The following is a 12,040-nucleotide window of genomic DNA, read 5'->3' on the forward strand; positions in this document are numbered from 1 at the left end:
GGCAAGCAAAATAAATTGGAATATCATGTCCTAAAATAAAATGGAATTGTATTTTTTAAAATCTGATATAATCAGATTCAAATATAAGTCTTCTCAGACTTCCTAGCCATAGTATTTCTGTGTATTCCCTGCAGCTTTTGTAAAATTTAACTGGTAGGATTACTTTTTAGCACTGTACCTCTCCAATGCTAAAAGATCTTTGCAAACTCCCTGAAAACAGGAATCTGGCTTTTTTCATCCTAATGTGCCAACGTCTATTGCTCCAGTGATAAAGTGGGAGCTACAGGCAAAGCACTTGGTCTCAAAATAGACCAGTAATAACTGATTTAAAATACATCATGAGTGACTCATGGCCTTTTCCATTTTAACCTGGAGAGGGGAGATGGTGGCAGTCTGGCTTGTTCTTCAGCTAGTGGTTCAGGATGGTGGTGCCAAAACAGAGCGTGGGCATCTTTGCTCTGTTTTGTCTTCTTCCAGGATTTGAACTTAAGTTCCCCTTGCAGTTAAACTAGGGAATATTGTGAGGTTGTTTTTTCCCTCAATTTCTACAATGGGAATCTCTTTGGATTCCTAAGGATCCAAGTGCCCCACTAATCCTGACAGTAGGTTATACCCAGTAGAGTGAGGAGTGCATCTCTAAAATTAAGTATTTCCTATGTCGGTGAATCTGGTTTTGTTTTCTTGTCTCTTCTCATACCTGCTAGCCATGGTCTGTGTTGTGATGCTGCAGAGGAGCTATAGAGTGGTTTTCAGATCTGTTTGTAGAGAAGATGATTGAATATTATGTGTGCCAGTGTGTTTTAAATGTATGGGGTGTTGTTTGTTTAACAACTTCATTGAAACTAAATGTGTTACCTCATGACAGACTTGGAAAAAATACATTTGTGTAAAAATGTTTTAATTGTTAACACATGAAGTACCAATTTGCCAAAGGTTAATTTATTCATTTTGGATGAAGACAACTGTGATTGTGACATTAATGTTAAGATTATTTTGTGGTGACAGCAGTTAACAGCAGTCTGCACTGAAAGTACAGAAAATGTGAATCTTATTTTGTACTTAAAGTAGGTTTTGTCTTTCTCAGTGTGGAACATACTAAAGGGGCAGTTTTCTTCAAAATTCCTGTCTTCTATTGTATTTTAAATACAGAGGGAAATAAAACAGTGAAGTGTACACTTAAAGCAATTCTGCCTGTTAAACAGTTCTATACAGACAGATTTGTTTTTATTTGTTTGAAAATTTTTTTAAATAAAACATGAATTCTGTAAATAGTGGAAGGAGCATGAGGCAGACAAAACATCTTTAATGAAAGCACTCAGCCTTTTTCATGCTCTGAGTCTACCTTTATTATGATAATCAAATTCCATGCAGTTCCCAGCAGTGGTGTGTGAAAATTATCTTTTCAACTAAATGAATACAGATTATTTACTGCATATCAAGAAGCTTGTTACAGGTCTTTGATCTTTGTCCTGATGTAGATGTAGATCAGAGCAGTTACTAAGAATCTCTGACTCGTGCAGTGTCTTCTCATCCTCCTGGATGGCCAGGGGGTGAGATGGCAGGCAGATGTGCCAGCCCTTGCCCACTGGGAACTTGAGTGTAGAAACTACCTGCTTTAGATTCCCAGGATGAGTTTAAGTCTGTTCAAGCCCAATGGTCCCAAAATAACTCAATTTCTAACATCTCCAGGGTACTGTGTCAGGCATTCTTTTGGGGAAGAATGAAGTAGATATCATTGGGGCTGGTGAGAGGAAACCAGAGAAGTCTAATTTACTTGTACCTCTAGTTTATTTACTGATATTTTACTGATAGATATCTGGAGGTAACAAGTTCTTTAAATCGTGCCACTTCATCAGAAGTTTCACTAAACTAGTCAAAGTTAAGTGCGGTGAATCTGAGAAACAGTCTCTAGGAAAACTAGAAAAAGAGAAGTTTGCCATACTTCTTCCTATGCATATTCTCCTCTTTGTTTTCTGTGTGTGTGTGATGACCATATAAGTTAAATACTACGTTTTCTATATTTCTTAATTAGTTGGTGCCTCACTAATAAATTCTGTTAAAAGTTAGAAAAAAAATTTGTGGGTTTTCTGTGGGAATGGTATATATGCTGTCCTATATTTTGCTTCAGGATAATGTTTTGAACATCATAAATCAAATCATGGATGAATGCATTCCACATGAACGGGCCAACCGAGACTTTTGTGTTAAGTTTCCAGAGGAAATACGCCATGACAACCTTGCAGGACAGCTTTGGTTTGGAGCAGAAGTAAGTCTCATATTTCTGTTACTTGGAGTTAATGGACAATTTTTTGTGGCATAAAGCCAGAAGTTTAAAGTACACCTTGAGACTTCCCTGAAAATAGTTACAGAGCAAAGTAAACATCTTGGAGAACCTTCTCTGGATGCTCAGTGAAAGGGGATTCTTCAACTATGGTTTTGATATTGGTTGGGCTAACAGCATACTAGTTTATTTTCATAATTGTCTGCTGTCATTATGACCACTTCTTAAAAACTATTATTTTGTGAATTAGCATCTGATTAATATTCTTGATATTTTTTTTTTTATCCTGATGGGCTATCTCAAACTGGGATTACAACAGCGAACAAACAGGAAGAATACCTGCCAATGTATTAACTTCTCCTTGCATTGTGGAAAATGCTCGAGGGAATCATTGAGGCAGCCAGTATCTTCTAGCAGGAAAAAAAAAGTCTCACTTCATTCCCTGTTCGTGTTACATAAGCTAAAACTTTTACTCTTTCCAAATCAAACTTTCACTGTCTTGAAATCAAACCAAAATGCTGGAGACACTTGTTGGTGTCAGAGAAAGTAACATATGCAGTGATGAAGTAATGCTAACTCATACTGCTGTAGACACTGTCCTGTAAATTCCTGTAGTTAAGACTGTATGGATTGTTATGAACCTACACTTCTGTGTCCTTGTCGGTGCAATTGCTCTGAGTTATCAGACTAAGAGTACTTGTCAACAGGTAGGACTTGCCTTATCCATACTTTCCCATAAATGCTGTTTTGGCTGATAAGAGGTAAGAATGTGATCTTCTCTTGAGTGCCCTTAAAACATGAACCAATGCATCAGGTTGCTGAGCAAGGGCTGGAATTGCAGGTCCCCCATACAGAGCTGAAGAAATGCCTCCCAGCCAGGGGAGAGCAGGAGAGAGAGGAGGGACACAGCTGCAAATGGAGATTAAAAAAAGAAAATAAAGAGAACTTTGAGACTAGAACAACCTTATATGTTTCCAGTTAATAAAAGTATTTCCATTAATACAGCAAGTATGATTTATATTGGTGCTGCTTGTCTTCTAAATGTATCCATAAAGGAATAAAGCCATCAGCAGAGATTATTAAACAACTTGTTTTGAATAGCAAGATTTTTAAAAAGTTTTATTAATGTGTTACAGTAAAAACCTACTTTTAATGTCTTTGTGAGCTGGTCAGAGGGAGTCAATGTATAACACTTGGGGCAAGGAGTCTCTTAAATAGCTGCTTTCCAGAAACTGAAAGAGAAGAATCACTCTGTGAACTGTTTTTTTTTGTTGTTGTTCTTTCCTATAAAATATATGCAGAGCGTCTGTGGGAGGCAGGATACTGGTCTAGCTGAATCCCTGGCTTGATAACCAGTATGACCAGTTTTGCTGCAAAAGGCATCACGGTTGCAGAATTTCTGTTCTTTTTGCAAGGAATAGATTTATTTTACAAAATCAAGCATCAAACCTGAATCAAAACGGTGCATTGATCATACTTTAGCTGGATTCACATCCCCCATGCAAGCAGTCCCTGCTTGCATAGAGCGTATGTCCTACCAATATCTGTGGTCTAAATAGTGGGAGAAGAACTTTTCCAAGTTCTTCTGTCAGCTCTGTGGTTTTCACACTTGAACCTGCCCATGTTCTCACGTCTCCCTGAGTGAGCTGCTGTCTAATCTTTTATGGGAAGGCTTATGGCTCTTGGCAAATCACTCTTAAATCTTTCATTTGTTTAATAATTTGCAACAAATTGGGGCTAAATACTGCCCTTGTTCAAAGTGTTAAATATAACATCTTGTGCATTTTTTAAACATAAAAGTAACTTTGTAAAAATGAATATTTTCTCTTCATGTATTTCATAGTGTTTGGCTGCTGGTTCAATTATTATGAATCGTGAAATTGAGAGTATGGCTATGAGGCCGTTGGCCAAGGATCTGACGCGAAGCCTAGAGGAAGTTAGAAATATCATTCGTGACCAGGCCTTAAGGGATCTGAACCTCTACACAGAAAAAATGAAAGATTCACTCAAGCATTTTGACGTCCTTTTTGCTGAATTTGAATTAAGGTAAAAGATCTGAAGTAAATGCATTATGAGCATTGGCTTGGCTACTACAGCTGTTGTGTGGCTTGTTGATTTTGGAAGCTAGCTGTTTTGTTCTGTTTTTATGGAAAAAGTATGTAATTTTTTTATCATGGTATTTGAATTCTTCAGTAATTTGTTTTGTTAGATTGTCCTTCGAGTGTAGCAATAATGAGAAGAAAATTAAATGGCTTTTCAGCAATCAACATTTGCTCTCTTCAACTAAACTGTAATCTTCCATTTGCATACTGGCATATGGCATTTGAGGGAGGTTTTCCAAGACACAAAAAGACGTTACAAATCTCTACCCTTAATGTTTTATTTGTTGGAGGAAAGGTGACAAATAAGAGACATTTAAAAAAAAAAAGTATAACAAATAATCAAGAGATTATGAGGTTTTGTTCTGTTGTGCTCAGAGATACAAGCAAGATGCACTCAGTGAATTTAGGAAGGCAAATTGAAATCTGATGAAAGAAGTGCTTTTACATAAGCCATAATTAACTGCAGGAATTCACTGATTTAAAAACTTGTGATTGAAAAGTGGCTTGGAGGTTTATAGCAAAAATAAAAATAACTGCTTTTAGGATGAGAAAAGTAACTGCTTATTGCATCAAAGGTCACATTGACTAAGTCTTGCATTGTGCTTCAGAATTTAAGCCAGCTTCCTGCGTGTCTGTTAGATGTTTGTGGTGATGGGCATAGTTGCAGACAGGGTACTGGACAAGATTATGTATGGATCTAATATAATACAGCCTTTCCTACCCTCAGCAGAACAGTTTTCTTAGAATTGGGTAGTGTTTTAAATTTTTCTTGGGAATGCTCTGTAGACTGTTTTGTCTCCCGTTACTGCTTGCCCCTTCCTCAGTATTTATATTCTCTTGGGTTGTTTTACTCAGGTAAGCAATTTTTTCTGATTGAAAAAACCATCCTCACACTGTTACATTAAAAAAACATTTTAATTGAAAACATTGGCTAAAAACATGTTTTTAAGTCTGGCTTTGAGTGCAGACACAGATGACAATCAATAACTGGTTTTTGACACTGCCTGAGCACAGTTTCTGGCCTGTCTGTACCAACTCTCTACATACAGCATTTTTCTTTGCCATTATTTTGCAAACAAGTTTTTCCCTTCCCGTGTTACCTGCAGTCTACAAATGACTGATTAAGTAATATGGTGACAGAAAACCACTTTTAACAGCATTTCTTACCTTGTGAATTTGTGCTTTTGCATGTAATTCCAGATAGAAATTTTTTAACTTCCTAAATTGTCTCTGCTGGGTAACTGAATTTTACTAATACAATTTCAGGTAAAGCCTTTCTAGATAAAATGTGCATTTTAGTCAGTTTTTTTTCTTAAGGAAATGCAGAGTAAACTATTCTATCTTCCAAGATGCGGCAATAAAAATCCTTCTAGGACCTGCCTCCCTGTGCCACACACTATGGAGTTCTGATCGCTAAATGTGTATAATTATATTTCTAAATTACTTCTGAGTTCCACTGCCTCAGTCTGCAATAAGTAAATCAGCTGCATTTCTTGTAGATTCGTACACTGTATACTTTTCATAGTGAACACTGTCAAAATAAATATCATATGGTATGGGAAAGATAAGGTTTCTAAGATGATTTGTCCTAGGTTTGTTTTTATTTATAATCTGATTTGTTAAAGCATGTAAAATAGTAGTACATTATTTTATAATCTTTGTAGTTACGTGTCGGCCATGGTACCTGTGAAATCTCCAAAAGAGTATTACGTACAGCAAGAGGTAATCGTGCTTTTCTGTGAAACTGTGGAGAGGTAAGCTTTTCAGTTAAGTACTAGCTTTTCATTTGTGTTTACTTTCAGTCTGAAATTTTGTAGAAACGCTTTACCTGTCATTTTTGTGAAGCATCGTAAAACACCAGGTATTTTGCATTTATACTAAGTATCCAGGTACAAAGTTAAAAAGCATTAAGCATGCTTGCCAGGCACAAGCCTGTGCTTTTTTGTTTTCTAGGCAAAAAACCCGCCAAAAGTCAATAATCCAAGTATGCCTAGTTATAGATGTGTATATGAAGGCTAAGCATTTAAATAAGCTAAATCTGTTTAAGGCATCAAGAGTTAATGATATTTCATGCAAGAATACATGGGGAGATGATTCAAATCATCTGTGAAACTCTAGTGATTATCATAAAGAACTTGTAAAGGCTCTTCAAAATCTGTAAAGAAAAGAGGACTGGAGCTTGACTCTGTATGTATGAAGAGATGATGTTAAAAAAAAACCAAACCACCACCAATCCAGCAATTCATAAGATCTTTTAGGAGTATAAGGTGGTAAGAAAAATGTGAATTTGTTTGGAATGTATTGTGTTGAACACCTGTTCCTTTTGGTTCCCCCCTCTCCCTGTGACAGAGTAACTAGCCTAGCAGCTGGGCACTGGAGGGGGACAGCATGTGAAATACTCAGCTTTAGTGAGGTTTTGGGCAGTGCAATTCTGTTCTCAAAAGGAAGCTAGTCAACCGTAGTCTGGGTGGAATTATTAGAGACCAATTGACTGTAAAATGCACTTGGAATAAATGTTGGTTTGCTGTCATATTAGGAGAACTTGTGAAGTAGGGCCCTGGGTCTGGTGTGGTCAATATTTCATTAAGGAACGAAGGAGTGTAGAGCACACTGCCACAATCTATAGATTACACCAAGATCAGAGGTGTTTCAGGTGCTGTAAGACAGGATTACAACTCAAAGTGGTCACAACGAGTAGGAGGAATTACCTTTCATCAGAGAGCTACTACATATACACATATTTGCCCAGTAAGAGGAAGAAGATGGTTTTCTCATTGCAACTTTGGATAATCTGGTAGTGGACTGTAGGAAGGAACAGGGAGTGAGAGTGGGCCAAGCACTGATGGGTCCATCTATCGTTAGTACAAAACAATGCTTGTCCAATAAGAAACAGTTGTTATTTCCATTCGTTTTGGAACCAGACAGATCTCAGTGGGACTAGTGGGCAGTTTTGAGTGTTATCTTACACACTGATATGGACAAATTGGAGAAGAAATCTGAGGGTTGTGAAACTTACGAGGAAGTTTAAGAAGTTGTGAAGAAACCTGGAAAACATAGCCAAGGGAAAGGCCTAAACAAATTGGAGTTTAGTCTAAAAGGAGCTTAAGATAAAGTTATTAGAGGACAATGAAGTGTCCCACAAATATTAAATCCTTAGGTTGCACTAATAGTTGCCGTATAGAACTGGTTTTGATTTTAGTTTGATTTGTTTAGGGAGGGTTGACCTAGATGATTATAGCAAGTTTTTTTTTTGAAAATGCAACCAAATACTTTCCCCTATTACTTTTAAAATGTTTCTTTTAGTTGAAAAACTCTTAAGCAGCAGTGGTTTTCAGTAACAAGGTGAAACTTGGCATGAAATAGTAAATAGAAAGGGAAAATGGCTTTAAAATTATTTTAGTTTCAGATGGCTATAAAAGCTTCAAGTGTTTCAAGATTTTTTTTCTTATATTATTTGTTTAAAGCAGAGACTATAGCAGTCGGTTGTGTACCTTGTGTGTTAGATTGTACAAAAATAGTTCATGAGTTAAATACTGCCAGTTTGGCTTGTCTTATAACAATTTTTTTCCTATTGAAATATATTCTTTGAGAGTTTGATTTCTTACTAAATAATTTTATTTTTCTTCTTAGAGCCTTAAGGCTTGGATACCTCACTCAAGATATGATAGATGACTATGAACCAGCTTTAATGTTTACAATTCCAAGATTAGCCATTGTATGGTAAGTAACTTTTTTAACTACTCTCCACTCTGCCTCATGTAAAGATTTATTGAAGATTTCAAAAACTTTGTTCAGAATTGTGACATATTTTCTTTCACCTGAGTTTGGTTGTACTTTCTTTTTAAAAAATTTTTAAGAAGAGGATTATGTTTTGTTTTAAATCATTACCAGTTTCATGTAGAATATCAAGAGAAAAAAAGAAATGAGAAGGTAGAACTCTAAATGTAGAAGGCAGGAACCTGAAACAATTGATCAGTCATCCTCCAGAAAGAAATTAAAAAATTAAGAACATCAGTCTATGGAATGTCATGTTGTCAGAAATATTTTTTGAAAGCATATGTTTTATGTTACTCAAAAGTAGTATGACCTAAGGATACAAGTCTTGAAAACCAAAAATTTTCAGTAGGAGTTGTGTATCTTTTTTAATTACTCCAGATTCAAAAGGAATTGTCATGACAAACTGCATTGTGACCACTGAATTAGGCTTAAATCTTTTTCAAGGAAAGTATTAACATGTATAACGTATGTGTAGATTTGTGCCCCGTATTGACCACTCAAGACAACTAAGTTAAACAGTGTTTTTGCTTCATGCGGTTTTTGCAATATTGAACAGATTGGATGCATTTTTCCTAATGAGTCTTCATGATTTAATAAGACAGCAGTTTCTCTGGAGTAAAGCCAGCATGTTTTTAATACTTTACCATTGTGAATGTTGTAAAGTTAGCTAATATAAGTAGTACAATACAGGCAAATAAAAAAACTCAAATCCTGAGTGTAATATGCTTCTCCTCAGGAAATCCCTGTGGCCTGTTGTTCCTGTTAAATAGGATTTTAACTGTCATTTTAAATAACAGTAATAATCTGATTATCAAAAGACAATGGGAACGCAAGAACTCAGTTTGAAGCTGCTGGAAGACACAATGAAGAAGAATACGTCATGACTAACTGGAAAACCAAGGGCTCTCTGGAAAATACGCCATGTCAATCCCAAATTACGAAGAAGGATAGAGAGGTAGAAGAGGAAAAAAGTTTAATGGCTCCTAAGTATCCAGTGATTTGAAAATAAATTATTGTCATTTGAAGTTCCACAGAAAAACTACACCATCCAGATACAGTATTGTCTGGAAGAAACACAAGCCTTTTACTTGGACTGTAAAAGGAGAAGCCTTTAAATGCAAGACAGATGCAACGTAAAGTTGTCATACTGTTGCTCTGTGTCTTAATAAGAAGGATGGGTCTGGGGCAAGGAGAAGTGCTGGATCCTCTCAGTCCCCTAATAGCAAAGCTTTAAGGAATACTTTTCAGAGTCATATTTATTTAAGGTTTCTTTCAGACATCAGTTTACCATACACGTTATCAGTGTATGTTACCTAGAATGTTAACAGGTGTCAGTGAACTTTGAACCTAGTAAGAAATATGACACACTGTTTTCCAACTTTTAGTTCTCTTCATGTTACAACTATATTCAAGCTCTGATTCAGAACTTTTTCAAAGATCGTACATATACAGAAACCATTTCATAATATTTTTTTTTGTAGCACTCTAGCGCGCTTCTATCTTTTTAAATTTCTTCTGAGAGTTAAGCTCTATGGAAAGCAAACTGTACCTGAAAGCCAAAGGAATGGTGATCTTTGCATCAGTTAAAAATTCTGTGAGAGCAGCTTCGAGCTTCCACTCAGCAAAGAAGTAACATTTGTTTAGACAGAACACAGGACGTGAGTCAGCAACAACTACTTGGCTTCATGGCATCCTGCTTGCTGAAGCTCAGAAAGCTTAGAAAAAAATAAAAGTATATAACCTTGGTAACAGGATAATTTGTCTTAAGCCACCAAAAAAAAAAAAGTTACTTGCAAAAGAAGCAACTTTTCTCTCTCTTCTCCCCTTTTCCTGTTCCTGCCCTCAAAACCCTAGTGCCCAGAGCAATATTGCTCAAGTTTAGTAGTTGAATTTCTTGGACCCTCTGTTACCTTGACAATTCTGAACCTGATGGCCATCTTCCAGCCTGGTGGGCGACCACAGTACTATCCTGGTACCAGGGCATAAGCCAGACTCTGGGTTTATAAGCAGCAGAAAAAGAGTAGTATTACCCAGATGGTAAGCAGAGTGGAAGTGGTCCTTTTTTTTTTTTTTAAATACTTCAGTGGGATTCTTATAACTTGTGACAGCAACTTTGCCGCTGTGTCTCGGAGAGCTTTCAGCGGTCATGCAGGGTGCTTGCTAGTGAACAGCTGGTGATCAAAAGACGTCAACAGTCTTGTTAGTCAGCTGAGGGTCCCCATTACCCTGGATGATTTGGATGCAGAGTAGCTGGAAAGCTCTCTGAAGCAACATGTGATTTGAGTGCAAGAAAAGAACATACCTTTGAAATACCTTGGGTAATTGAGCACTTGTAAGGGCAGGAAGGAGAAAATGGCGTGGGAAAAATAAAACCTATGTAATCTCAAATTTGAGAATGTGTGATCCATTTGCCTTTGAGAAATGTATGTTAGTTTTGCAGTGGGCAGAGGATTAAACAGTTTTAAGCAGAGTGGTGCCTGGTGTGGGTGGAATCCACTCTTTCAGACACAGTGCAGTATGATGCAGCAGATTCTGTGAAGAAGGTAAATTTTGTTTAATCCCTGACACACAAACACGTTTGGGCAGTTGTGATTCAGTTAAGAGGAAATATTGAGATATCTACAGTGAAGTACACAGAGGCTTTCAGGATCATGAACTAACCTCTTTCCAGGGAAAATTCTACAAGTACTGAGTGGATTTAGAAGTGTGGTTTTATCAAAATGTGTTTTATGTGATTTAGCAAATGAGTTTTCTTTTTTGCAACATATTAATACCAGGTCGTATTTATCTTAGAGGTAGAAAAATAGGAACTCAAGAGTCAACTGTCTTACCTAGAAATTATGTAAAGAAAAAGCCATTTGCAATCTCTCAAGTCAGTGGACTTTCCTCAACTTCATAATCAGTTTCTTGGTTTTGGTTGGGTTTTTTATGGGTCAGCCACAGCAATGAAATAAATGTCTGTTCTTCCCCTTATGCTTCCATTGCTTTTTCTCCCATATTTAAGGGGGGGTGGACAGAGGGGATGGGATCTTTTTCTTGTTACATTAAATAGCATTTAATTCTGACTGTGAGTGAATAAGACCAAAAAAAAGAGAACGATTTGTAACTTGAGTATAGCTCTAATGTTTATGTCCAGTTGCTTTTCTGATTCCTTATTCAGTAGTTGCTCTGCGTAATGAAATTTTCATTGTTCTGTGTGTTCGTGCGTATGTTTGAATTACAGTGGCCTTGTTGTCTACTCTGAGGGACCATTAAATTTGGACCATAAACCAGAAGACATGTCTGAACTCTTCAGACCTTTTCACACTTTGCTAAGAAAAATAAGGCAAGTAATAAAGGATGGTTGTAACTGCTTATCTTCTGAAGTGAAAATCGGAGGCCTAAAAAAGAACACATGCCTAGAAAACTGTTTGCTATGTTAACGACAAACCATATTTTGCTCTCATCTGCCTGATATACCCATGCCTAGAAAACTATTTGCTATATTAGCGACAAACCATGTTTTCCTCTCATCTGTCTGATATGCCCATGAAATAAGTAACATCTGCCTCATATACCCATGCCTAGAAAACTGTGTCTATTTGCTATATTAGCGACAAACCATGTTTTCCTCTCATCTGTCTGATATGCCCATGAAATAAGTAAATGTCGTTTTTCATTTCATGAGAGTGTTCTGAACTTTTAATGTCTTTGTGATAGTTTCTTTATTTCTGAATATCATTTTGTTACATTTCAGATTTTCCTTATGGTTGGATGATGCCTGAAATACTAAAGTTGCAGTTTATTTTGGGGAGATCCTGTTTCTAATTAGCATCAATGTTTCTGTTTAACTAGGCTTATTACATTTTCTCATTATGTAATGATGCAATACTCGGATCAT

At 36.6% G+C, this 12,040-nt stretch overlaps 1 protein-coding gene across 3 annotated transcripts in view; it reads left to right on the forward strand.

The window, feature by feature from the left end:
• Positions 1 to 12,040, forward strand: part of ZFYVE28 (zinc finger, FYVE domain containing 28) — an 82,715-nt gene that overhangs the window by 17,682 nt on the left and 52,993 nt on the right. For all 3 annotated transcript variants that reach the window (XM_009699538.1, XM_009699537.1, XM_009699539.1), the window contains exons 2-6: positions 2,129 to 2,266; positions 4,125 to 4,327; positions 6,048 to 6,137; positions 8,014 to 8,103; positions 11,384 to 11,485. In XM_009699538.1, the coding sequence (XP_009697840.1) occupies positions 2,159 to 2,266; positions 4,125 to 4,327; positions 6,048 to 6,137; positions 8,014 to 8,103; positions 11,384 to 11,485 (593 nt within the window). In that variant the 5' untranslated portion in view covers positions 2,129 to 2,158. The remainder of the gene's footprint in view (positions 1 to 2,128; positions 2,267 to 4,124; positions 4,328 to 6,047; positions 6,138 to 8,013; positions 8,104 to 11,383; positions 11,486 to 12,040) is intronic.

The sequence above is a fragment of the Cariama cristata genome, unplaced genomic scaffold, assembly GCF_000690535.1.
Source record: "Cariama cristata isolate BGI_N322 unplaced genomic scaffold, ASM69053v1 scaffold11774, whole genome shotgun sequence".
NCBI classification, from domain to species: Eukaryota; Metazoa; Chordata; class Aves; order Cariamiformes; family Cariamidae; genus Cariama; species Cariama cristata.